Source organism: Canis lupus, chromosome 12 (assembly GCF_003254725.2).
Source record: "Canis lupus dingo isolate Sandy chromosome 12, ASM325472v2, whole genome shotgun sequence".
Classification (NCBI taxonomy): Eukaryota; Metazoa; Chordata; class Mammalia; order Carnivora; family Canidae; genus Canis; species Canis lupus.
The window spans coordinates 4,525,401-4,551,302 of record NC_064254.1 but is presented as its reverse complement, the minus strand read 5'-3'; the positions used below and the strand labels follow the sequence as shown (position 1 = coordinate 4,551,302).

The following is a 25,902-nucleotide window of genomic DNA, read 5'->3' as shown; positions in this document are numbered from 1 at the left end:
CTCCGTGTCCCTGGTAGGCTAGTTCCATCAGTCTGGCACTGAGACTCAGAGGAGTTGTGTCAGGGATACAGACAGGGCTAAGAGCCTGATTTGACCATCTTGGCATCAGGGCCCAAAGAAGAAAGGAGGGAGGGACCCAGGTGGAAACTTGGAACTTTTATTAAATACTCATTCACCCATTTGCCACCACCAACCAGAGCAGGAAAAAAAAATTATCAAAATGGAATTAAAAAAACAACAACAAATTAAACCCAATCCCCAGTATGTACAAGGCCATTCCCTGCCTCTCTGCCACAGAGAGGATAGGGGGCAGCTGGGGGTGGGTGGGGCTGGGCACCTTTTCTCCAGCCACAGGCCCCTGAGTGATTCTGACTACGGTGGCAGGAAGCTCTGTTGCCAAGTGGTCAGGTATCTTGGCAGGCTTCCAGGGAGGTGGTTATTGCTGGGAGGAGCAGGGCTGGGCCTGCTTGGCTCCTACTGGGCTGAAGAGCGGTGGGCCCCTTCCCCTGGTGGGCAGGGACCAGTTAGAACAGAGGACAAGTCCCCAGAGCAATCTCCATCGCCACCTGAGAAAGGGAGTGGATTGAGAGAAGGGTGTTCTCTGGAGGGAGAAGAGTGGGTACCCCGCTGACTCTGAGGACACTCCAGTGCAGCCTGGTGATCAGCTTGTCCTCTTTTGTTCCTGAGGATGACACACTCCCCTGACTCCAGCCGTGCAGCCCTCCTCTTGAGCAGGGCCCCTGTCCGTTCCAGTTAGACTGTTTTCCTGCTGCCGTCTTGCCTGGAGACCTCTATGGCCACCTTCCAAGTGTCAGCCACAGTCCGGGCCCCTGGAGGCAGGGATGCCTTTGTGGCACGGCATCTCGTCTGAAACGGTGTGGACTCAGCCCCCTGAAACTCAGCAGCCATTCCCTGACTCTGTAGCCTCCAGGGTCACAGCCCCTTGCTGCATGGCAGCAGTGGCCACGCTGATGGCCTCCTCTAAGGTCTGCTGCTCCTCCAGCTGCAGAGAAGAGGGTGAGAAGGAAGGAGAGTGAGACACTCCCCACCAGATTTCAGTGCTAGTAAGTAAGTAGCCTACTTTTCTGAATCCTTCCATTGGCCCAGTGCCACATACTGAGCACTTAGTGTGCCCCCCTCCCCAAGTTAACAGCAAGCTTGGCGATAGAGTCCTGGTAGGCAAGGTGTGCTCAGGGAGCCAAAGAATGGGCCAGGATCAGTGAGAGGGGCTTGTTCACAGAAAGGGATGACTGGCTAGAGGAGGGGCCCACTTATTTTTCTAATGAAGAAATGGAGACACAAAGAGACAAAGGGTTTAGACCACCAGGTATGCTGCCATCGAAATTAGTCTGAAGGCCGGAAGGGGCTTCAGTGCTCTGCTTCAGTCAAGAAAAAGCCTGAGACAGCTGTGTGGATGTAGGCAGAAAGGGATTTGTCTTCTGAAATGAGCTTTTCCAAGCCAAATGCCCTTCTCTTCAAGATCTCTGTCTCATTCCTCTCCTCTGCTTATTCCTTCCTTTTTCAGGCTCTGGGACCTCTACCCACCTGCACCGCAATGTGCGTTCCATTGGCTGTGGCCAACAGTGCCACTTGTTGGTGATGAAGAGATGCTACACTTGAGTCGTCGGCCACCACAGCCCCAGAGGTAATGATTGTAACCTGAAATATAGAAGAAAATGAGATTTTCCGACCCACCTATGTTACCCTCCCTGCCCTCAATCCACATAAAAATCCCTTCAAAGCAGGCCGCCTGGGTGGCTCAGCGGTTGAGCGCCTGCCTTTGGCTCAGGGCATGATCCCAGGATCTGGCATCCAGTCCCACATCGGGGTCCCTGCATGGAGCCTGCTTCTCTGTGTCTCTCATGAATAAATGAATAAAATCTTAAAAAAAAAAAAATCCCTTCAAAGCAAGGTGGCTGGGATGAATAAAACCATTATAGGTCAGATTAATTAGCATGGGGCTCAGAGCTTTGTGAGGTGGTATTTTTCTCTGAGAGCCAACTTAATTTAGGGATTTTGATTCATAGGAGGTCAAAGCTGTCAAAGGCCCAAAGATAACCTCCTTTGAAAATGGACTGAAGTCCGTGGAAAAATGACTTGCCTATGGAAGCAAAGTAAATTAGAGGTAGATCAAGATTTTAGAAACTGCCTCTTGACCTCCCCAGTGAAATACTTTTCAAGACGAGAATTGCTGATGGCCCAGAGGAGCCATGGGGAAGAAAGACCCTTTTTTTGTGGGGGGAATCTTGGTCCTCGTAAGGTGGCCTGATGAGGTCAGTCTGCTTTAATGCCCACCCCACAAAAAGGAAGGATGAGAGAACAAGAAACCCCAAGCAAACCGCCTGGTCATACGGGCTGCGTCTGGGTGCCATCAGCGCTGACCATGGTGACTGTATGTGTGCCAGATGTGGCAAGGTCATCGTCCTCACTGGGTATGGTGAGGGTGGTGCTGCTGTGCTGGGTCACCATGGTGATAGCACTCCCCAGGGCCTGCAGGTCTTCCGGGGACAGACTGACCTGCAAATAGAAAGGAAGATGAGCAGGGAGTATGGTTGGACGGTTGTCTGAAAGCCCCTGGGTGGATGTATCTGGTCTTCCAGACAACGTTAGCTTCTTGATAATCTAGAAGATTAGCTTCATATCACAGAGGTAGAGGGGGACAGGGACAAGCTAGTAAAACAAGTCCTAAATTGCCAAAAGGAGACACTAGAAGAATTCTGTTGACCGCTTCTCTTTAGCACCACTTTGCATCGGGGCTCTGTTCCACGCAGTTCAGGGTTTCAAGACAATTTCTTCCTCATGTCAACTCCATGAGACAGAGGTGCACTTGACAGTGAGGGTGCTGACAAAGGTCCTACTATACTGCTGACTAGAAAGCCCAGGCCTCCAGAACCCACAAAATGCTCTGGGCCCCACAGCAACATGCCTTTCTTGAGAAGGACACCGAAGTGTGTCTCACTCACATAACCAGGACCTGTCAGCCTCCACGTAAAAAGGGAAGCTGTTAACTGTGCTCTAGAAGTTCCAGAGGCTGAGGTGGAAGCATGAGGAGGAGGGGCTGGCTTACAAGACTCGGTACCCTCAGCCTCCACTGAGGTCCACTAAAAAGGCTAAAAAGAGAACTTGAGTAGAGGCTAAAAAGAGAACTCGGGTAGAGGTGGGGCCATCAGATCTTCTGGGCTCCCCAGAGAGTGAGAGAAGGTCTCAGCCAGAGAGGCCCTCCCACCCCTCTCCCAGGGCCCATACCTGGTGAGAGCGAGAAGGTCCCAGCTGGAGTAGCCCCCACCCCTCCCCAGGGCCCGTACCTGCTGGGCACCGTCCTGAGTGATCAGAGCCACCTGGGGGGCCCCATCCTCTTCTGTCACCATGGCCACTTGGGCTGGGACGTCACAGCCCTCCTCTTTCACCTCTGAGAGGTAGGTAATGCGGGGGCGTTTGGGTGGCGGGCTCTCCTCTGTGGCGCAGGCAGCTGGGGGAGGAGAGCCCAAGCTGACACCCGCCACCTGCCAGGCCATGGGGAGGCCAGGCCTGCCCCCGCTCTCGCCTCCTGCCCGTAGCCCTCACCGTCTAGCTGTTGTTGCTCGTACAGGGCCTGCTCACTCTCCTCCGTGGCCTCCAGCTCGCCGTGGGCACTGCGCTTGTGCATGGCCAGGGTGGAAGTCTGCCGGTAGGTCTTGCCGCACGTACTGCAGGTGTAAGGCTTGCAGTGCGTGTGTACCACATGGTGCTTGTATAGGCTTGAGTACTCGGTGAAGCGCTTCCCGCAGCCTGGGACCGTGCAAACGTATGGCTTCTCCCCTGGGGACACTGGGCTGTGAGGGGGGTGGGAACTGGGGCTGGCAAGGGGAAAACTAGGGGGTGGGGGTGTGGGTGTGGGAGACGGGGTTAGTTGGTGGGGACGGAGAGAGACTGGGACTCTGAATAGACACAGCTGGGGGCGATGTCCAGCAGAACACAGAGGGGACAGGCGTGTGGGACCACTGAGCCCAGAAGTAATGCTGGGGCTAGTGAAGGGACAGGTGGAGGGAGAGGGGGTGCGGGGGTAGGGGCTTGTAAAGTTGAAGGTCGTAAACAGAAGAGGCAGGAGACAGAGAGGGATGACTGATGTCGCAGGGGTGACGGGGGAGTGAGGGGACACATACGGCTGAGAGAGGACACAGAAGGCTGGACGAGGGACAGACACCGGGGAGGGAGGACACACAGGAGTCATATGGGCAGTGGAGGAGGCGAGGAGCTAAGGGCGACATTTCACTCTTTTTCCCCCATCAGCCCTGACCCTGGCCTTTTCCGGGGAGCTCAGCTAGAAGGGGAGTATCCAGGGTGGCTGTAGGAAGGTGGCAGGGAGCTTGAGAGGGACAGCAGGACCTGTCAGACGGGACCTAACTGGGAGGGAAGGAATCGCTCACTGCAAGTGAGATGGTTCTGGAGATCTGGCCAGAAAAGCACAAAGCCTCCTCTTCCCGCCCACAGGCCAGCCTGGACTGGCTGGAAGAAGGGCTTGGGGCTCAGAGTCAAGAATGCGTCTCAGGTCAGAGGATTACAGTCGAGAGGAGTGGGGCCTCAGAAAGGGTGCTTCTTGCATGCCAGCTGGCCCACCTGTGTGGATGCGCACGTGATTCTTGTAGTTGGTGGCACTGGTGAAGCCGCGGCCGCAGTGGGGCTCAGGGCAGGTGTAGGGCCGCTCGCCTGTGTGGGTGCGCACATGTACCTTGCGGATGTTAGAGGTGGTGAAGGAGCGGCCACAGCCCTCGAAGGGGCACCGGAATGGGCGTTCACCTGTGGAGATGGGGTGTGTGGGGTGGGCTGGCTCAGGAAGCAGGGGTCATGCCAGGGTTAGGACTCCAGGTCCAAGCGTGAACAGGGCAGGGCCCAACCTACCGGTGTGGGTCCGTACGTGCTTCTGTAGGTCTCCTGAGGTCTTGAAGGCCTTGCTGCACAGTTCCTCTGGGCACTTATATGGCTTTTCACCAGTGTGGGTGCGCACATGGCTCTTCAGCCCATATCCTATCAGTGTGTGGGAGGGAGGGCTGAGAAGGGCACTCTGGAGGGCCTCACCACCACTGCTTCATCATCCTAATTCAGAGGCTCGCCATGTTCAGGTGTGCTCTGTGAGACTCCACACCTCCTCAGGCACAAGAAGCCTGTGTCTGCTTCTACCCCTCCCCAGCCTGGGCAGATAAGAGGGGTAGAAAAGCCCACGCTGCTCCCATTCCCCCTCCAGGGGCAGCCGGTGTCCTTCCAGAGCATAAGCCTGGGCTGGGGCTAAATGTTTCAGAGGGGTAAGGAAGCTCAGAGAGATGCAATGGCCTAGATACCCCACAGCCGATGCAGGAACCCTCTCTACCAAGCCCCCGGCTCCTTTCGCTGGCCTGGATGATGCTCCCCCTCACTTCTGTAACATGGTTTCCTCCCAGAGACAGAGCCCTGCGAGTCAGAGTGCTGGGGCAGCAGTTTCTCTGGGAAGGCAGGAAATTCCCAAGTGAACCTAGAACTTTCTGCCCTCAACTGGAAGCAGTCCACCTTTAGTCTTCTTCCAGGTAGATTACCTGTGGCAAAGGCCTTTCCGCAGCTGGGGAAATCACACCTGTATGGACGGTCACCTGTATGAGCTCTTTCATGCACCTGTGAGGACAAGCAACCAGGGGACTCAGGAACCAGGGTATGAAGGGGCTCTTTGGTTCTCTTGAGGGCTCAAAGTATCAGTACTGGCCACCTCCTTTATTCTTCCTCTTCTGCCACTTCTTCCAGAGTGCCCTCCCTGATTATTCTCTTCCTTCCTGTACTCTTCATGTGTGTTACAGGACCCTGGGCTGCCATTTCTGTACACTCATCTCTTCCTTTCAGTAGGCAATGAGTTCAAACTTGAGGGCAGGGACTGGTTCTGGTCAAAGCAGGAAGTTTCCCCCTGGTAGGGAAGACATCTGAGAGGTGTGCGTGATGACCTTACCTTTAAGTGATGAGCAGTCGTGTAGAGACGCCCACACCCTTTGTAGCCACAGCGGAATGCTCTGTCCCCAACTTGCTGTCCTTTGCCGTTATGGGGAGCCTGGCTGTCATGCAGGACCTGAGGGAAAAAAATCTTGAGGTTCCTATTTATATCCTCTTCAATGATGAGCGGGATGAGGTGGGATATAGGGCCTTGCTGGCAGCTTAGGACCCAACACACAGGGCTAAACCTGCTGGGAGGGCGGGGGAAGGGCAACTAGGAGTGACAGACCCATACACACAGGAAACAGGCACTGAAACACTCTACAGAAGAAACGGGGGTGACTTGTGGTGTCTCCACCTGTCTCTCATGGATAGAGGCAGGACTCGATGTCACAGAGCCTGTGACAGTGATGGAAGAAATGGCATCTCCCAGACATCTAGGAAAGGTAGCCATTCAGGCCACCCCTGAGCTAGGTTGACAGCTAGCAACATCCACTTTTTTAAAGACTTTTTAATTAATTAATTAATTTATTTAAAAAATTTTTAAACTTTTTTTTCTCTTTTTAGGTTTTATTTATTTATTCATGAGAGACACACAGAGAGAGGCAGAGATACAGGCAGAGAGAGAAGCAGGCTTCATGCAGGGATCCTGGGACTTCAGGGTCATGCCCTGGGCCAAAGATAGACACTCAACCGCTGAGCCACCCAGGCGTCCCTAAAACATTTTTTAAAAGATTTATTTACTTATTCATGAGAGACACAGATAGAGAGAGGTAGAGACAGAGGCAGAGGGAGAAGCAGGCTCCTTGCAGGGAGCCCAATGCGGGTCTCAATCCCGGATTCCAGGATTATGACCTGAGTCGAAGGCAGCCGCCCAACCATGGCTTTTTCCTTTTTAAAAAAAAGATTTATTTATTTATGAGAGAGACAGAGTACATATGTGTGTATGAGCCAGTGAGTATGGGGGAGGGGAGCAGAGGGAGAAACAATCTCAAGCAGATTCTGTGCTGAGCGTAGAGCCTAACGTGGGGCTTGATCCCAGGATGCTGAGATCATGACCTGAGCTGAAACCTGAGCTGAGAGTCGAACACTCAATCAACCGTGCCATCCAGGAGCCCCTTAAGATTTTATTTTTAAGTAATCTCTACACCCAATGTGGGGCTCAAACCCACAACCCCCAAGATCATCATATGCTCCACTGAGCCAGCCAGGTGCCCCAGCAACCCCCACTTTTGACCATATGTACCTAGAAGGCCACAGCTCTGGACACGTATCTTCTGATGGTAGGAGACCCCTCCCTCCCTTTAGGAAACCTGTGCTCAGAAGGGCCACTAACAACGGACATGCCATGGGGAGAAGCTCACCTGGGTTCACCGGATGAGGTGGCCACAAGCAACGAACTGCAGAAGCACCCAGGGCAGGGGCCTACAGGTCTGCATCAGAAGTTTCAGCTCTAACCACAGCACCCAGCTGATTGACAGGCCCCCCCATCATTTCTCTTGGGGACACTGCTGGAGCCACCCGCTTCACACCTGCTGCGGGCTTCAGGGAGCCCTGCTGCTCTTCTGCTTTCCTGAGCAGGGATCTGTTGGGACTGCCCTTAGTCTTTGTTTCTGGGACACTTTGGCCTTCTCATGAGCTCCTGAAATAGAACTCTGGGAGTCCTGGGGAGTAGAAGACGAACCGGTGAGGCCAAATTCACAGCAAGGTCTGTCTTGTCAGCTCCAGGTCAGGGGGTCAAGCAGCTGACAAAATTTCACAGACACTTAAACCGCTGGTGAATGGCAGGGGGACTGTCACAGGTGGCCAGGCCTGCTTGGTGGGCTAACCTACCCAGGTGTTCACATTTTATTCCCCTGCCTCACTGGCTCTTGAGGGAATCAAGGAACTTCACAGTTGAAAGTGGCCTCTAAGGTCATCTAGTCCCGTTCTCATCCTTTCAGAGGAGTGAGCTAAGTCTGTGAGCAGAATGACTCACTCGTCAGACTAGGTAGAGGCAGAGCCAGCACGGGTCTCAGGGATCATGATTCAGAGCCCAGTTGTCATCCTAACAGCAGCAAATCTCAAATCTGGCTTCTACAATAAACCGCAGGAAATGGCAGTGGGAGTGGGCATAGCCCCAAGTGGTCTGGTAGCAAGTTTTGGGCTTCATTTTGGAAAGACATGAGAATTTCCTCTTCTCTGATACTGCCACATAGTCTAATTGGTTTTTTTTTTTTTTTAAGATTTATTTATTTATTTATTTATTTATTCAGAGAGAGCGAGAGAGAGGCAGAGACACAGGCAGAGGGAGAAGCAGGCTCCATGCAGAAAGCCCAACGTGGGACTCGATCCCGGATCTCCAGGATCACACCCCGGGCTTCAGGTGGTGCTAAACCGCTGTGCCACCGGGGCTGCCCCCACATAGTCTTATTATTAAAAAAACTTTCCCGGCCCCCTATCTTTGGGTAACATTAGTGCCCTCGGGAGCCTTGCCATGTCCACCCTGAAGGTCTGCAGTTCACCCGAGGGGGGTGCACCCTGGTCTGGCACCCTCACAGATTAGTGCCCACTTCCCTGTGGGTGGGACCGCAGCTTTGCCAGAGTGACCGATGCTAGGAGAGCCAAGATCCTTCTCCCTTGCAGCTGAGCTACTGTGAAGGCCCTGTGTTCCAAGAATCTCAGCTGCTCTGCTGCATCTGCCCTGGTCATTGCTTACTGAGGTTATTTTCCTAAATGACTAAATGAGTTGCAGAGAAGAAATAAAGATGAGACCATCTGACCTCTGGCCTGTGAAAACTAATAAAAGTCACTGGCAAGGGCTTTCTCAGATAGCACAGAGGATTATTACAACAGCAAAAGTGAAGCTGCGTCTCAATAGCCATGGTACAGATGTCACCATTTCTTGCAGCCGCCTTTCCTCTGCAGAGACGGCCTAAACTAGGGAGAGTGTCAATAACTGTCAGTGGCCCCAGCCACGCTGCCATGTATGCCCTGGACAGTGACACGAGAAATGAGTTGAGGGAGCCAGGGCAGAGCGGCGAGGGGAGTAGCTCAGGCCATGCCCAAGCATGGAACTGCCCTTGTCCCCTAGTGTGGCAGTTTGGGCCAAGGGAGCTAATGGGCAGTGTCAAGCTCTGTGAGCTCACCTTGCTGGCATACTGCTCCAGAGCCACTACCGTGTCTGCAGTGAAGCCCTCATCATCCTCTGCAGCCAGGTCCTCCAAGCCCACCTCTGTCTGCACAGCCAGGATGGCGCTGTCTGACGGCACAGCCACGGGGTGGTGAATGTAGGCAGTGGAGCCATCTTCCAGCTGGACAGCTTCCAGGGCACTGGGGTCATAACCCTCTGCAGGGAACACATGTTAGCCCAGATGCCACACAAGGGCAAGAGATATAAGGTATCTTATACCTTCCTACCCTGCTTTAAGGTAAGAAGAGGTACATATACCAAGGAAGGTTTTAAGGTCTCCTGGTCCCTCGCCTTGGTGATTCACTCTGGCTGGTCCTTCTTCTGGGGCCACCTCTCCTGAGGACAAGGCCTCCTATGAAGCACTGACTGGGAAGTCACAAGGTCCATGAGGAACTGAGGGGACCCATCATGATCATGGCCTAGATGATCATATAAGAACCTCTTAACTGGCCCTCTAATTCCTAGCAGGCAGCACAGCATCCAGAGGGATCTTTGCAGGACACATAGGAGATCATGTTACCTGATGGTTCAACTACTTCCCACTAGTCTCAGGATAAAGACCACCAATAAAACCTTTCTCTTAACTCTCAAGCCTCAGTGCTCTGGCCTTGCCTCTCTCATCTTACCTATCCTGCCCCACTCCTTCTGGCTCCTGGTAGTTCCTTCTACCATCTCTGAGCCTCCCATGTCATTCCCTCCTGTTGTACCTCTTCCTCTAGTGAAGTCTACACTTTCGCTCTCAGCCCAAGCGTCACTTTATCAGGGAAGCCCTCCCTGAGCTGGAGGGCTTGTGATGATCAGTTCATTGGTTATAGTTCTTCTCACTTCTGTTTTCCCCACTGGTCTCTAGAAGGGCAGGGACTGTGTCTGCCTTTGTCATCTCTTGCACACTCCACATCTAGCACAATGCCTGGCATACAATAGTTGCTCAAGAAACTCCTTGTAAAAGGAATAAATCGTTATTCCTCACTACTTAGAGACTTCAGTCTTAAATGTTAATAAGTTTTTACTCCTGGTCTTGGATGATGTCCTCAGGTCCTATTTAAAGCCCTAAGATTTTGCAGCTATGTTAGAGAGAAAGCCACCATTGAGGCCCATGCTACTGACTCCCACAGCTCGGTTTCCCAGAGGCAGAAATTGCCACTCCTGTGTTCGGCACCAGGGAAAGGAGGTGAGACTGCTAATCCAGCTGAACTTGGGCACTACAGCTCCCAAAGCTATGCCCCAACCTCTGCCCATTCAGCCTCCCTTCTGTCCCACCAGTTGTGATGACTATGACCCCACCTTTGGGTGTTCGGTGTATGTAGGCCATGCTGCCATCTTCCAGCTGTACAGGCTGTCCATCCTCAAAGGAGAGAGGTTCTGAAAGGAGAGCAATACTTGTCTTCCTCTGGAGCTCGATGCCATCCCACACCTCCCTCAGTGGGGGCTGCCTGGCCTCTCTCCATGAGGTTGGGGTGTCTTGGGGTGCTCTCACCTTTCTGCACCATCACTTGGTGAATGTATGCAGTGGTCCCATCCTCAAGCTGGATCACTTGCCCTTCAAGCAACTTCTCTCCTGTAAAGGTAGAAATGGAGACAAGTAGGTCAGGCCCTGAAGATGGCTGAGGAACACCTGCCTACTTCCCAAAGAGGCCTGTTTGAGGCATAGTTTGCATGTCTAAGCACAGGTGACATGCCCTATGCCTCCTGCTCCTTGCCTCCCTGGGTCTGGGCCACAGAGGTACTGGTGGGTAGAAAGACATCCCACCAGGAGGAGCCCTACAGCTCCTACCAGATTCCCTTCCTCTACTCAAGAAGTAGAAACTTCATTTATTATTCTGTCCATGCCCCATGAAGTGAGGACTTCCAGCTTAATAGCAGGCTGCCAAGACTGATCTAAACAGAGAACAAAGAACGCCCTGAAACCTGGAAAGACCTCGGTGGCTCAAAATTCAGCACTCACACTAACAAATCAAAATACATTCCTTGTCTCCCACTGTGGCAGTATGCCCAGAACGAGACTTTCTAATAAAGTACTATAGCTTAATGGTTAAAAGCAAGTGGCTCTGGAGCTGTCCAGGCATCCTGGGTTTGAATTTCTGCTCTACCTCTTACGAGTTGTGTGTCCTCAGACAGTTTATTTAACCTCCCTGTACTTCAGTTTCCTCCTTTTAAAAAGAAGATTAAAAACTGTGTCTTCTACTGGGTTGCTGTGAGGGTTAAATGAATTAATGAATATAAGACAAAGCCAGGAGTGTTGATGGTCAGCCTTCAATAAGCCTTAGCTGCTGCTGCTTTTTTTTTTTTTTAATTTGAGAGTGAGAGCAGCAGAGAAGAACAGAGAGAGAGAGAAACTTTAGCAGCCTTCTATGCTGAGGGCAGAGCCCAAAGTGGGGCTTGATCTCACATTCCTGAGATCACGACCTGATCTGAAATCAAGAGTCAGATGTGCAAACGACTGTGCCACCCAGACACCCCAAGCCTTAGTTTTTTTTTTTTTTTTTTTTTTTTTAAGATTTTATTTATTTGCCAGAGAGAACAAGTAGGGAGAGTGGCAGGCAGAGGGAGAAGCAGGCTCCCCACTAAGCAGGGAGCCCTACGGAGGGCTCCATCCCAGGACCCTGGGATCATGACCTGAGCCAAAGGCAGGAGCTGCTTCACCGACTGAGCCACCCAGGGGTCCCAAGCCTTAGCTTTTATTTATTATTTATTATTTATTTATTTATTTATTTATTTAGATTTTATTTATTCATGAGAGACACGGGGGGGGGGGAGATAGAGAGAGAGAGAGAGAGAGAGAGACAGGCAGAGGGAGAAGCAGGTTCCGTGCAGGGAGCTGGACGTGGAACTCGATCCCGGGTCTCCAGGATCAGGCCCTGGACTGAAGGTGGCGCTAAACCGCTGAGCCACCTGGACTGCCCCGCCTTAGCTTTTATTATCATAAACCTGATCTGCATTTTAGAATAATCAGAAAATAAAGCTACAGGGAGCAAATGTGAACACAACTGCAGGGCTACTGGGTGTCCTCTAGTTCTTGTTTCACTGCCACCATGGGGAATATCTCCTTCATTCATCTCTGACATTTTTATTTCAATTTTCTAATTAAAAAATGACTCACGTAAGGCAATAAGCAAGCAGTATAAAACGGAACAAGAGTCCAGCGTTCCTGAGATTATTAACCTTCCTTTACCTCAGATCTTTACTGGAAAGTACTTTTTTTAAAGATTGCATTTATTTATTTATTTTTAGAGATGGTGGGGGGGTGGGGAGGTTGGTTTCGGGACACAAGGAGAGAGGCTTACTGTGAGCACTTCTAACAGCAATGGGCTCTTCGGTTTAGAATTAGGATTAGACAGGCCTCGTTTCATATCCAGTGAGTTTCCCAGGGGATGAGGGGAAAAGAGAGAAAAGTAAGAAGGGAGAGAGAAGCGTTCTTGACAAGTGGTTTGCTTACTCGTTTTTTTTTTTTTAAGATTTTATTTACTTATTCATGAGAGACACACACACACACAGAGGCAGAGACACAGGCAGAGGGAGAAGCAGGCTCCATGCAGGGAGCCCAACGTGGGACTGGATCCCGGGATTTCAGGATCATGCCCTGGGCCAAGGCAGGCGCCAAACTGCTGAGCCCACCCAGGGATCCCCTGCTTACTTGTTTCTTTACAAGTTTCAGGATTTAGGGGATCCCTGGGTGGCGCAGCGGTTTGGCGCCTGCCTTTGGCCCAGGGCGCGATCCTGGAGACCCTGGATCGAATCCCACGTCGGGCTCCCGGTGCATGGAGCCTGCTTCTCCCTCTGCCTGTGTCTCTGCCTCTCTCTCTCTGTGTGTGACTATCATAAATAAATAAAAAAAAATTAAAAAAAAAAAAACAAAAAAAAAAAAACAAGTTTCAGGATTTAGGAATTTGAGTTCTTATGATGTAGGAAAAAGACCAGGCAGCTGCTTCTGGCCTAACCCTGCTATCTCCCCCTCAGAAGAATCCTCAAACTCGCTTTCACATGGAGTCTTCTTGGGTCAGTAACCCACAGTTCTACAACTCAGCTGAAGACAGGTAAGGTAGAGACAAAGGTAAGAAGTAGGAGAGAGGCATTTAGATGAGGGAGGGGGACCCCTCACCACCCTCCCATCAGCAAGCCATGGGCTTCCCTGCATTTAACCCTTTATCTGTCATGGCAAGGGCACTGCACTTGGGGTTCTAAGAGTGCTAGCAGAGCTTCTGGCAGCACTGTGGCTATTGCTTCAAGGGATGAGACAAAAGATAGAGAAGAGTTATTTGAGAAAAGATTTCAACCTACAATCACCCCTTACACCAGAGACAACAATGAGGAGGGCCAGGCGGTGGAGGACAACTGACGGCCGGGCCCTCATATTCTACTATGGGGAGGTGGCCAATATGTTCCTGTTTGCCCAGAACAGTCCCAGTGCATTTTTATTCATAGCACACTCTTCCACTTCCAGAAGTGTTGGGTTTGAATAACACGTTTTTATGCTTACCCTAATTAGAGACAAATCTCATAAAATTTTAGGGCTTCCTGCTGCCTAAGCTAGACTCAGAAAGAGCTTCCTGCTGACAAGAATGACAGTGCCCTGGTCAAGAGCTTCAGAGGCGCTCACCAGTGAGAAAGATGCCTTTTAGAACAGTGTAGTCCCGCTTCCCGGAGGCCAGCTCTCCCCTCAGGAGTGTGAAATCTGTTGTGTGTGAGTCTGTGCGCGTACACATCCAAGCACACGCTGCAGTGCTGTGGAGGAGCCAGAGAACAGGGACCAGAGAAAGATATAAACGGGGAGGTAGGGGAGGCAAAAAGACCCAGACATAAAAGGGAAAGACCTAAGAAAAAAAGAGTAGCTTTCTCAACCACCAAGTGAGGCCATTTGCTATTTTATTTTATTTTATTTTGTTTTGTTTTGTTTTAATTTAATTTAATTTTATTTTATTCATGAGAGACACAGAGAGAGAGAGACGCAGAGACATAGGCAGAGGGAGAAGCAGGCTCCATGCAGGGAGCCTGATGTGGGACTCGACCCTGGAACTCTAGGATCACGTCCTGAACCCAAGGCAGGTGCTAAACTGAGCCACCCAGGGATCCCACCATTTGCTTTTTATTCATTCACTTGACCACTAATTCATGGCAGAAGCCTGAGGCATGGGAAGTAACTGGGTCTGTGGAGCAGACACAGTCATTTCCATACTCCCTAAGTTCTTCCGTCTCATTCTGCTGAGGGGCAAGATCTGTGACGGGAAGTCTGCAAACTGAGGGTTTCAGGCTTCAAAAGTATCCCAGAGAAGTTCCTCACTCAAGAAAACAAAGCCAACCAGACCCACATATCATAGATAGCTCTTGACAAAAAACCTCTCCAGAAGGCAACCACCCCCTAACACTGTCATACAGAACAAGCTTACTGATGAGATTAAGGGGCCTCTTTGTCGTCATCAGGAAGCAGACAATTTAAAATAAAATCAACAAACAATTTATCTGTACACTTGGGAACTGAAATACACTTCCACAGTGTGTTGAAATGAAGGCGAGCAATGTTGCAATGACCGTGCATTCACGCAGATGGTGGTGCTCACAGAGTCTAGAAAAGGCAACATAAAAGAGCAGGAACGTGGTGATGTTTGCCCAGTGCTGTTCGGGGAGGGCAGGCAGGCTATCTGGCCCTCCTGAGAATGCTGGTAAGGAAAGAGGCTGTCACAACAGTGAGTGTCCCTGGCCTGAAGGCTCTGCCCCTTTAGTGACACTCCACGCTCACCCTGATTTTAAGTTTCTTTTCTCTCTTTTTTTTTAAGTTTCTTGAGAAATGAATATCAGGTGAATTCAAATTTCAGATCAACAGCAAATTCTTTTTCAGTACTTAGTACTGAAGTATTATTTTACTATTTTTAGTATTTAATCCCATGTTTATACATTATCTATCCCAGGGTGTATTTGGGACATACTTGTACTACAAAATTATTCACTCTTTGTTGGCAATTCAATGTTTATTCCTGGCAAACTTAGTGGGGCCTAGGGCATGAGACCTATGCTGGGGTGTCTGTATATGGCTTAACCTGTTTGAGAGTTTCTAGAAAGCACTGAGAAACTGGACAGGGGGATCCCTGGGTGGCGCAGTGGTTTGGTGCCTGCCTTTGGCCCAGGGCGCGATCCTGGAGACCCGGGATCGAATCCCACGTCGGGCTCCCAGTGCATGGAGCCTGCTTCTCCCTCTGTCTGTGTCTCTGCCTCTCTCTCTCTCTGTGTGACTATCAAAAAAAAAAAAATTAAATAAAAAAAAAGAAAGAAACTGGACAGGGAGTTATCTGGAGAGCAGGAAGTCATATAGCCAGCACGGTGTTCATTCATTTCCAGAAACATTTATGAACCACTTGCCCCATGTAAGGAATTCTGCCTTTCAGAGGTCTTGGTTCCTATGGCTCGGCTAGTCTGATTTTCTAGGCAGGCTTGCCTTGAATGGCATTTTCTCTTAAAGGGTTTGTCAACGATCTCAAGAAATTCTCATGCAGAGCAAGCTGTGGTATGCAAGTGGGAGGGCATAGTGGTGGTGAGACTCTTAGAAGGGGACACTCCTCTCCAGAGGTTGGGGCACAGGGTGGGATTCTGGGGTGCCTGGGAATACTTACCCTTGACAGCTTGCTGGATGTAGGCTGTTGTCCCATCACTGAGGGTCACCGTTTGCAGCCCCAAGCTCTCCATGGCAAACCGCTACCCATACACTCAGACATGAAGTTGGCTTCTGGCCAGCACCAAGAGCCACAGCTGAGGTCAGAGATTTCCTTCTGGGTCACAAGTCTGAGAAAATGGACAGTGTCACATTATGAGTTGCACAGCTTCCTCTTGCTACAAGGACATATGAGGAAAGAGTGAATGAGGCCAGCTGAGAAGAAAAAGAGATGAATTCTTCAAAGTATAGAAATATGTTAGCTTTTATGAAGAAGGTCAAAACATACCTATTTAAGAATTCTACAAGTTGAGTGTACAACAGAATCATGCGAGCCAAACTGGTTATAAAGTTAGATTCATTGATCAAAATCCATTTTTAAACTCATTTTCTTTAGGAGGAAGCCCTGTTCGAGGCAGGCTGCCAGCCCCACTGCCGCCAGTTCTGGGGTGCACATATCACATCTCTGCACATTCTGACAGCTTTCCTATGCTTGGATCTACCCATCCACTGGCCTTGTTGACTACTATCAGTGAACACCCCACAGGTATCACAAACAGAACGAGTCCCCCAAAAAACTCACAATGTACTCCCCAGAACTGTTTTTCTTCTAGTATCCCCCATCTCTGGGCTGGCATCTCCAGCCACCCAGAATCGATGGAGTCACCCTTGATTCCTCCTTTTCCTTCAAAAGTCGAGATAACACCACTATCTGACACCATAGGCAAAAATTAACTCAAAATGGATTAAAGGCTTGAATGTAAGACCAAAAACCTTAAAACTCCTAGAAGAAAACATAGGTGGTAAGCTCCCTGACATGGTCTTGGTTATACTTCTTTTGGATTTGACACCAAAAGCCAAGGAAACAAAAGTGAAAATAAGCAAGTGGGACTACATCAAACTACAGAGTTCCTGCATGGTAAAGGAAACCACCAACAAAATGAAAAGGCAAGCTAGCTACAGAAAGGGAGAAAATATCTACAAATCATATATCTGATAAGGAGTTAATATGCAAAAGATATGAAGAACTCATACAACTTAATAGCAAAAAACCCCAAACAATCCAATTAAAAAACCAGGTAGAGGATTTGAATTGGCAGTCTCCCCGTGATGACATCCAAATGGCCAACAAGTACACAAAAAAATGCTCAGGATCCCTAGTCACCAGAGAAATGCAAATCAAAGCCACAATGAGAGGGATCCCTGGGTGGCGCAGCGGTTTGGCGCCTGCCTTTGGCCCAGGGCGCGGTCCTGGAGACCCAGGATCAAATCCCATGTCGGGTTCCCGGTGCATGGAGCCTGCTTCTCCCTCTGCCTGTGTCTCTGCCTCTCTCTCTCTCTCTCTGTGACTATCATAAACAAATAAAAATTAAAAAAAAAAAAAAAAAAAAAAAAAAAAAAAACAAAGCCACAATGAGGTATCACCTGTTAGAATGGCTATTTCAAAAAGATGCAAAATAACAAGGGCTTGGGAAGATGTGGAGAAAAGGGGACCCTTGTGCACTGTTGGTGGGAATGGAAATTGGTGTAAATTGGAAAACAGTATAGAGGTTCCTCAAAAGTTAAAAATAAGACTAGCTTATGATCCAGCAGTTCCACTTCCGGGTATTTGTCCGAAGAAAATAAAAATACTTGCATACATGCATTCGGCATTATTTACAATAGCCAAGACATGGAAACAACTTAAGTGTCCATGGATGGATGAATGAATAAAGAAACTGTAGTGCATATATATAATATATAATATATATAATAAGATATTATTTAGGCATAAAGAAGGAAATCTTGCCATCTGTGCCAAAATGGATGGACCTAGACGGTATTATGCTAAGTGAAATAAGTTGAAGACAAATACCCTATGATCTTACTCATGAATGGAATATAAAAACAAAAAACAAAAAACACCCAAGCCCACAAATACAGAGAACAGATTGGTGGCTGCCAGAGGTAGAGATTAGGGGTAGGCAAGATGGATCAAGAGTCAAAAGGTACAAACTTGCTGTTATAAAATAAGTCACGGGGATATAATATGCAGCATGGTGATTAAAGTTAATAATAACAAATTACATTATTTGGTAGTTGCTAAGAGAATAAATCTTAAAGGTTCTCAACATAAGAAAAAATCTATAATTATGTATGGTGATAGTATTAAACTAATTGTGGTGATTGTTTTGCAATGCATACAGATATTGTCATTATGTCATATATCTAAAATTTAAATATAGGGACGCCTGGGTGGCTCAGCGGTTTAGCGCCTGCCTTCAGCCCAGGGCCTGATCCTGGAGTCCTGGGTTCAAGTCCCACGTCAGGCTCCCTGCATGGAGCCTGCTTCTCCCTCTGCCTTTGTCTCTGCCCGCCCCCCATGAATAAATAAATAAAATCTTAAAAAAAATAAAAATAAAAAAATTTAAATATAATGTTGTATGTCAATTTTACCTCAATTAAAAACAATAAAAACTTAAATGGGGGCATCTGAGTGGCTCAGTCAGTTAAGTGCCTGCCTTTGGCTCAGGTCATGATCCTAGGGTCCTGGGATCAAGCCCCATATCGGGCTCTCTGCTCAGTGGGGAAGCAGGAAGCCTGCTTCTCCCTCTCCTCCTGCAGCTTCCCCTGCTTGTGCTCTGTCAAAAAAACAAAATCTTCAAACAAACAAAAAGTCTATGTACCTATTTCAGGTGAGTATCATCTTGTCAAGTCACATCTTGACTACTGTAAGAAGAGCCTCCTAATGTATGTCAAATAAACTCTTGCCTGTTTCCTAGTCATTTTGTAATATTGTGTCAGAATGACTTTAAAAAGAACAGGGGTGCCTGAGTGGCTTAGCAGGTTAATTGTCTGCCTTCTGCTTAGGTCAGAATCATAGGGTCCTGAGATCAAGCCCTGCCTCAAAGTTCCCTATTCAGCAGGGAGTTTGGTTCTCCCTTTCCCTCTGCCCCTCCTTGTGCTTGGTCTCTCTCTCTCAAATAAAATCTTCGAAAAAAAATTAAAAAGTACAAACCTAAATCCACTACTTCCTTGACCAAAACTCTTCAAAAGCTTCCTATGGCCCTTGGATGCCACCTTGCACACCACTTTGCAGGCATGGCTGGGGGCTATTTGGCACTATCTCTTCCTAACACACAAGCCTAGACTCACCTACTTCCTAGAATACTTATCACTGCCTCTTTAATATCTGTTATCCACACAAGACTTTGGGCTCCAGCCTGGTTTCTGGTTCACTGTGGGCTCTCCACAAATCCCCGTGGAGTGAATCATCGGGTCCTTGCATGCAAGGAGGGAGGTACTGAAGCATCCTGCTGGCAGGACTTCCCTTGCATTGGCGTTCAGCCTGCTTGAGCCACATCCCATACTTGTGAACCCTTGCTCTAGGTTTAGCAGTTAAGATTCTCACTGCCACCCAACCACAGACTTCCCCAGGACTTGGGATCTGGACTGCCTACTTGGTACTCACTAACTGCCAACTGATCTTCTCAATCAGTGCTGCACAAACTGTTTTCATGTCAGGGCACCCAGAGAGAAGGATGTGTGTACACAGTGGATGCTGCTGCTTGAAGCTAGGAGCAACCAGCTGGGGCTGAGCAGGTCAATATCTTTACAGGACTATAGCCCACTTGTGACACACTGGTTGGGATGTTCTACTTTAGACTTGGCATTCCCACCAGAATTATTCATTCATTCTGTCCATAAACATTTACCGAATGGGCTAAGATACTACCAGCATTAATAGTGAACAGTGCTGTAAAGCTAATCATGTGTACGCATTTTATACATAGTAACTCAATCCTCACAATGATCCTATAATTGAATACTGTTATTATCCTCATTTTATACTTGAAGGAATTGAAGCCTGAGACACTAAGTAAATTGGCTCAAGGTTGCACAGCTAAGGGGAAGAGAAGGATTTGAATCCAGGCCATCCGGCTCCAGAGTATGCTCTTAAATACTTTATTATGTGGCCTAGTACAGAGGTTTTTAGCTGGGGAGTTTTAGCTGAAGCCACCTGAAAACACTACTTGGTGTGCAAGCTTATGCATTTTTCCGAACAGAAGGGAGTTTAAGATTGTCACGAGTGTCTTACAGCGATTAAAGGTAAAGAACCACTGGTTTAGATGGGAACTGACATCTGACCCATCTTTTTTTTTTTTTTTTAAAGATTTTATTCATTTATTCATGAGAAACACAGAGAGAGGCAGAGACACAGGCAGAGGGAGAAGCAGACTCCATGAAGGGAAGCCGATGCAGGGCTCCGGAATCATGCCCTGAGTCAAAGGCAGACGCTCAACCGCTGAGCCACCCAGGGATCCCATGACCCATCTTATCTATTCTACTAAGATCCTGGCAGTGACCCCAACATTGTCCAGAGCCCTGATAACCACAAGCTCTGGTCCTGGCCTCTTTTGGTCTACTCCCTGACCCTTGACTTTAAGCAGGGAGAGAAATTCTTTTGGTGATCTGTTTTTGTTAACAACATAGTCAGAATAAGGACACACATGAGACCTCAGTCTGAAACCAAAGCCATTACAAAATGGCCTCAAATCTTTATGGCTGGCTCCTGTGGCTGCTGCAGCAATAGCTGGTTTAACTTAGTACATCTGTACTCTGTTGGGACTTTCTAAGGAAAATCTGTGGCTTGGTTGAGAACACAGGTTCTAGAGTCAGAAAGCCTGGGCTTTAACTCATGCTTTCCCTCTTTGAAGCTGTGTGCCCTTGGGCAAGTAATTGAACCTCTCTGAGCTTCAGGTGCCACTTGTAAAAAAAAGGGGGGGGGGATAATAATAGCACCTTTGGGGCACCTGGGTGGCTTGTTGGTTGGCGTCTGATTTCAGCTCCGGCCATGATTCCAGGGTCCTGGGATCAAGCCCCGCATCAGACTCTCTGCTTAGTGGAGAGCCTGCTTCTCCCTCTCTCTCACTTGCCCTCTATTTCAGATGGATGGATGGATGGATGGATGGATGAATGAATGAAAGAAAGAAATCCTTAACCCGCTCCCCCCAAATAGCACCCTCTCCACAGGTTGCTGTAAGGATTAAGTAAGGTCACATATGTCAGCATTTGGTACAGTGCTGGCACACAGAAGTACCCTAGAAAAACTGGCTCTGAGGAGGATGAGATGGAAGAGGAACCCAAGGGAAGTGCTTTTGAAGCAATGGGTATTTCTAAACTGTAGCCAAATAGTGGAAACAGCCCTGGATTAGAAGTCTGCAGAAATGGCTTCCGGGAATCCTGGGTGGCTCAGTGGTTTAGCGCCTGCCTTTGGCCCAGGGCGTGATCCTGGAGTCCTGGGATCAAGTCCTGCATCACGCTCCCTGCAAGGAGCCTGCTTCTCCCTCTTCCTGTGTCTCTGTGTCTCTCATAAGTAAATAAAATCTTAAAAGAAATGGCTTCTGATCTCAAGTCTATCTTCTGTGTCTGCCTCCCAATCTGTAAAATGAAGTGCTGCCCCAGATGACCCTAAAATCCTTTGCACTGCTCATGCTAATTATATTTATCATATATACAGCCCTTAAGAGTGCAAGCCATTGTTCAAAGCACTTTACCTATATTAGCTCTTTTAATCTTAAAAATAACCCTATGAAGAAATAGGTACATTATCCCCACTTTATGGATGAGGTGACTGAGGCTTAGAGGCAGAGTAATTATCCCAAGGTCCCACAGCTAGTCAATGTGAAGCAAGGATTCAAAGCCAGGCTAGCTGGTCCAGGTCCATACCTTTCAATATCTGGTGCATTTCTTCCTTATGCTAATCCACTGTGACACAGTGTCAGCACTCAAAACACTTGACTATTGATTGTTTAACTTTTATCTCACCCACGATAACTTAAGCCCAGTCCTCCAGGACTTGAGCACAATGGAAAGAGGAACATTTTCCAAAATAACGCTTCTTAGACTTAAAGAAAACAAATCTCCACTCCTTTACATGTTCTCATGTCCAGGCTAACTATTCAATTTTTGTCCTTAAGCCCGTAATATAAACATTTAAGATAGTCCACTCTGGCTCTCCAACATTTCCCGATCTCTGCTGCTGCCTTCCAGCAGAGCCTGACCTCGGGTGCGGAAGTGTCTTGTGGCTGCCAGGCATGTACAAGTATCTAATTGCCACTTTTCTTCCTTTCCTCTGTGAAAGGATGCTTTACTCTGAGTCGTTCTGTGCTGGTACTAAACTAATAATGGTGATACTGGCAGAGCCAAAGAGAGGCTTGTCACTGCCTCAGGATGGCTGTGACTTCACATTTCCTGCCTGCACTTGACATTTCAGATTCATAACTCCCGTGGCCTTCTGAGAAAGGATGGAGGGGGTGCAGGGGCAGCTACTCTATTTTCTCCTTGTAGGGTATAAGGTTTGTCAGCTCCCCAGTGACCTAAGCCGGGTACAAGAGAGAGACAGACTGGGGGTTGTGGGAGGGGAGGGGAGGGGAGGGGAGGAATAAGAGCCATGACCATGGGTAGGGAAGAATAGGGCATACTCCAGACTCTTCCAGAGCTTGCAGCCAGCTTGTTTGTTGCTTTTTAAAATGAACTTAAGCTATTGTTGGCTCTGATGCAGAAAAGAGCCCTATGGCTTCATAATATATAAATGTTTCCTAATGTAAAAACCTAAATTATAATTTATCAGGGAGACAGAACATTTAGAAAAGCTTTTTGGGTACTTCGGGTCTTAGGTCTTTCTATGAAACAAGAAGTGCTTCAATTGTCTCCTCAAAGCAGAAAGACAGACAATGAAAGACAAGAAACTAAATGGCAGCCATAAATTTGTGTCTCTCTACTTTGGCAAGGTTCATGTCTAATCTGACCCATACCCAAGCTAGGCTTCGCCTTGACTACAGGCACCTGTTCACTCTTCCATCATTTTCTGGCAAACCCAGACTCCTTGGACATTTGGAACAAGGCTTTCTGTGCTCTGTTTCAGCCAGACCAGAGGATAACTGTATTCAGCAGCCAAAAGACAAACAACCCCCCACCCCCAAACAAAACAAAACATCTGCTTGGAAAGAGAAGAATGTTTAACTTTGCGGGGGAGGGGGGTACACAAGACTTGACTTTCACTCAGAAAATTCCTCATTTAGAAATAAAACTCAGAGGGGACAGAATTGTATTAAGTTGGGAGAGACAGAGGCTGAGCGAGTCACGGGCAAACAAATGAGAACCAGATTTGCAAGAGCTGTATTAAAATGATTCAGTATTTGTTATTATAGAAAATGACTTCAATGCACACACAAAAACCCTAGTGGAACAGGCTTGGTTCTGTGGGTTTCCAAACACTAAAGAGAAAACAGGAAATTAATAACAGAAACTTGCACACACACATTTAAAACATCAGCTAAACATCTCTTTGCAAAATGCACACTGATTTTAAAAGCTCAAATCACTTTTTAGTATGGTTCCTATTTGGCTACTACAATTTTATAGATTTGAATTAGTCACAGAAGAGAGAGTAATTAGGCAAACTGGATTATTTTTAATTCCAAAAGGGCAATGAAAATGCAGACTCCTTTACTGCAGAACAGAATTCATTTAAACTAAAACAGGTAACTTAAAAACCTAATTTTCAGTTGAAATTTAAGGTGAACTTTAACACCTTAACACCCAACATGGAATCATGGCTGTTTCAAATCCACATTTAGTCCATGGAAAGAAAAGTCCAGAATAAAGTCATTTTGGAAGGGTGTGTTTTATAACAATATGCACATTTATACAGATTTTATCAAGTTATATCTGACTTTGTTTCTGGAATTCAGCTTGGGGTCACTGCTGGCTTGGGAAGGGTTATTTGAAAATGAAACATGCCATCAGCCATCAGGAGGGACTGGATCATCATAGTTATTTAGGATCATCATGTTATTTAAAAACATCACCCTGGGACTAAAAGGTTAAATTTATTCTATCAGTTTGGAACAACTAGTCAAATCTCAACTAGGAAGAGAAGATACTTTTCACTTTTGACGCAAAAGAAAATCAAGTCAGAAGAAGAGTCAGGTTTAAAAAAATCAGTATTAAGGGAAATACTAAAGAAAATATAAGACATGATATTAAAAACACATGCAATTTAAATATACACTTAAAAATGGTGAAGACAGTTATGTGTATTTTACCACAATAAAAAAAATGGTGTGGAAAAAAAACCACACGTAGACACATACATATTTAAATTTCCAAGAACAATATCAAATTCTCACTGGACACATAACAATATGAATTCATGCAAGGAAAATGCTAGTAGTAAATAAATAATGCAAAAAAGGCTCACTCTCATTAGTAACTGAAGTACAAGAACGAACAATCACAGTGGTATAATTCTTATTCCATTACCATAAATCAAAGTAAAAGTATTAACATCCTACAGCCAATGAGATACCACTACACACCAATCACAATAGCCCAAATCCAAACAGCAATAACACTCAATGCTGACAAGGATGTGGAGGAACAGGAACTTTCATTCATTGTTGGTGGGGATGCAACATGGTACTCTGGAAGACAGTTTGGCAGTTTCTTACAAAATTAAAGTCTTACTAAATGATTCAGCGTTCCTACTCCTAAATGGGTTGAAAACTCATGTCAACAGAAAAACTGCACGTGGATATTTACAGCAGCTTTATTCATAATTGCCAAAAGCTCGAAGCAACTAAGGTGTCCTCCAATAAACAAACTGTGGTACACCCAGACAATGGAATATTATTCAGTGATAAAAAGAAATGAACTATTAAGACACAGAAAAGACATGGAGGAAATTTACATGCATTTTACTAAGTGAAAGAAGCCAATCTGAAAAGGCTACATACAGTATGGTTTCAACTATACAGCTTCTGAAAAGGGAAAACTTTAGAGACACTAATAAAATCAGCGGTTGCCAAGGGTGTGGTGGGGGAGGGGGTGGGAAGAGAGGAGGGATGCATAGATGGAGCCTAGAGCATTTTTAGGGCAGTGAAATGGTTCTGTAATGGTCAATGGACACCTGACATTATGTATTTGTCAAAACCTGTAGAATATACAGCACAAAGAGTGAACCATAATGTAAACTATGAACTTTGGTTAATAATAATGCATCAATATTAATTCACCAATTATAGCAAATATACACCAATGCAAGATGCTACTAATAGGGAAAACAGAACTGGAGTGGGGAAGGGGGTGAATGGGAACTCTGCATTTTTTTTTAATTTGGACTTTATTTTTTTTAAGATTTTATTTATTCATGAGAGAGAGAGAGAGAGAGAGAGAGAGAGGGGCAGAGACACAGGCAGAGGGAAAAGCAGGCTCCATGCAGGGAGCCCGATGTGGGGTTTGATCCCAGGACTCCAGGATCACGCCCTGAGCCCAAGGCAGACGCTTAACTGCTGAGCCACCCAGGGATCCCAACTCTCTGCATTTTTAAATTTTTTAAAATTTTATTTATTTATTCATCAGAGAGACACACACAGAGAAGCAGAGACATAGGCAGAGGGAGAAGCAGACTGCCCACAAGAAGCCTGATGTGGGACTCGATCCCGGACACCGGGATCACACCTTGATCCAAAGGCAGATGCTCAACTGCTGAGCCACCCAGGCGTCCCTCTGCATTCTTTAAAAGATTTCATTTATTTACGAGAGAGAGAGAGAGAGAGAGAGAGAGAGAGAGAGAGAGAGAGAACGCACAGGTGCGTGCAAGAGCAAAGTGTGGGGAGGGGCAGCAGTTGAAGGAGAAGCTGACTCCCCACTGAGCAGGAAGCCCAATGCAGAGCTCAATCCCAGGACCCTGGGATCATGACCTGAGCCACCCAGGCACCCCCAGAACTCTCTGCATTTATATTCAATTTCTCTATAAACCTAAAATGCTCTAAGAAATAAATTGTCCATCCATGTCGGCAAGGTCAGGAGGCAGGCACAAATGGGCTTGCAGATGGCACTAGAGACTGCTCCAGGCTCTTCAGAGGACAAACCATCAATGCTTAACCCCACCGGGGAAGGTTCAGGATCTCAGATCTAAGAACCTCATCTTCATAATTCATTCCGCAAAAAAGAATGCACAGAAAAAAACGCTACTGCACAGGATGCTTGTTTAAGCTTTTTGGACAAGAACCATGAGGACCATCTGAATTAATGGAGGAAAGTTAACAAATGAACACTAAGTGAAACAGGACATAAGGTTGAACACTCATCCAGTTTCAACTTGCAGACACCTTAA

At 47.4% G+C, this 25,902-nt stretch overlaps 1 protein-coding gene across 6 annotated transcripts in view; it reads right to left on the bottom strand.

Annotated features, from left to right (window-relative positions):
• Positions 1 to 143: 143 nt before the first annotated feature.
• Positions 144 to 25,902, bottom strand: part of ZNF76 (zinc finger protein 76) — a 35,114-nt gene continuing 9,355 nt past the window's right edge. For 2 of the 6 annotated variants that reach the window (XM_049092047.1, XM_025418533.3), the window contains exons 2-14: positions 15,703 to 15,871; positions 10,578 to 10,658; positions 10,385 to 10,462; positions 9,057 to 9,256; positions 5,948 to 6,064; positions 5,547 to 5,622; positions 4,879 to 5,004; positions 4,597 to 4,776; positions 3,565 to 3,798; positions 3,306 to 3,469; positions 2,353 to 2,517; positions 1,546 to 1,659; positions 144 to 1,003 (exon numbers count right to left, since the gene is read on the bottom strand). In XM_049092047.1, coding sequence (XP_048948004.1) covers positions 899 to 1,003; positions 1,546 to 1,659; positions 2,353 to 2,517; positions 3,306 to 3,469; positions 3,565 to 3,798; positions 4,597 to 4,776; positions 4,879 to 5,004; positions 5,547 to 5,622; positions 5,948 to 6,064; positions 9,057 to 9,256; positions 10,385 to 10,462; positions 10,578 to 10,658; positions 15,703 to 15,775 — 1,713 coding nt within the window. In that variant the 5' untranslated portion in view covers positions 15,776 to 15,871 and the 3' untranslated portion in view covers positions 144 to 898. Of the gene's footprint in view, positions 1,004 to 1,545; positions 1,660 to 2,339; positions 2,518 to 3,305; positions 3,470 to 3,564; positions 4,165 to 4,596; positions 4,777 to 4,878; positions 5,005 to 5,546; positions 5,623 to 5,947; positions 6,065 to 9,056; positions 9,257 to 10,384; positions 10,463 to 10,577; positions 10,659 to 13,697; positions 13,823 to 15,702; positions 15,872 to 25,902 lie in introns of those variants that run through there. The other 4 variants (XM_035697627.2, XM_035697629.2, XM_025418532.3 and 1 more) reach the window with 3 other exon arrangements.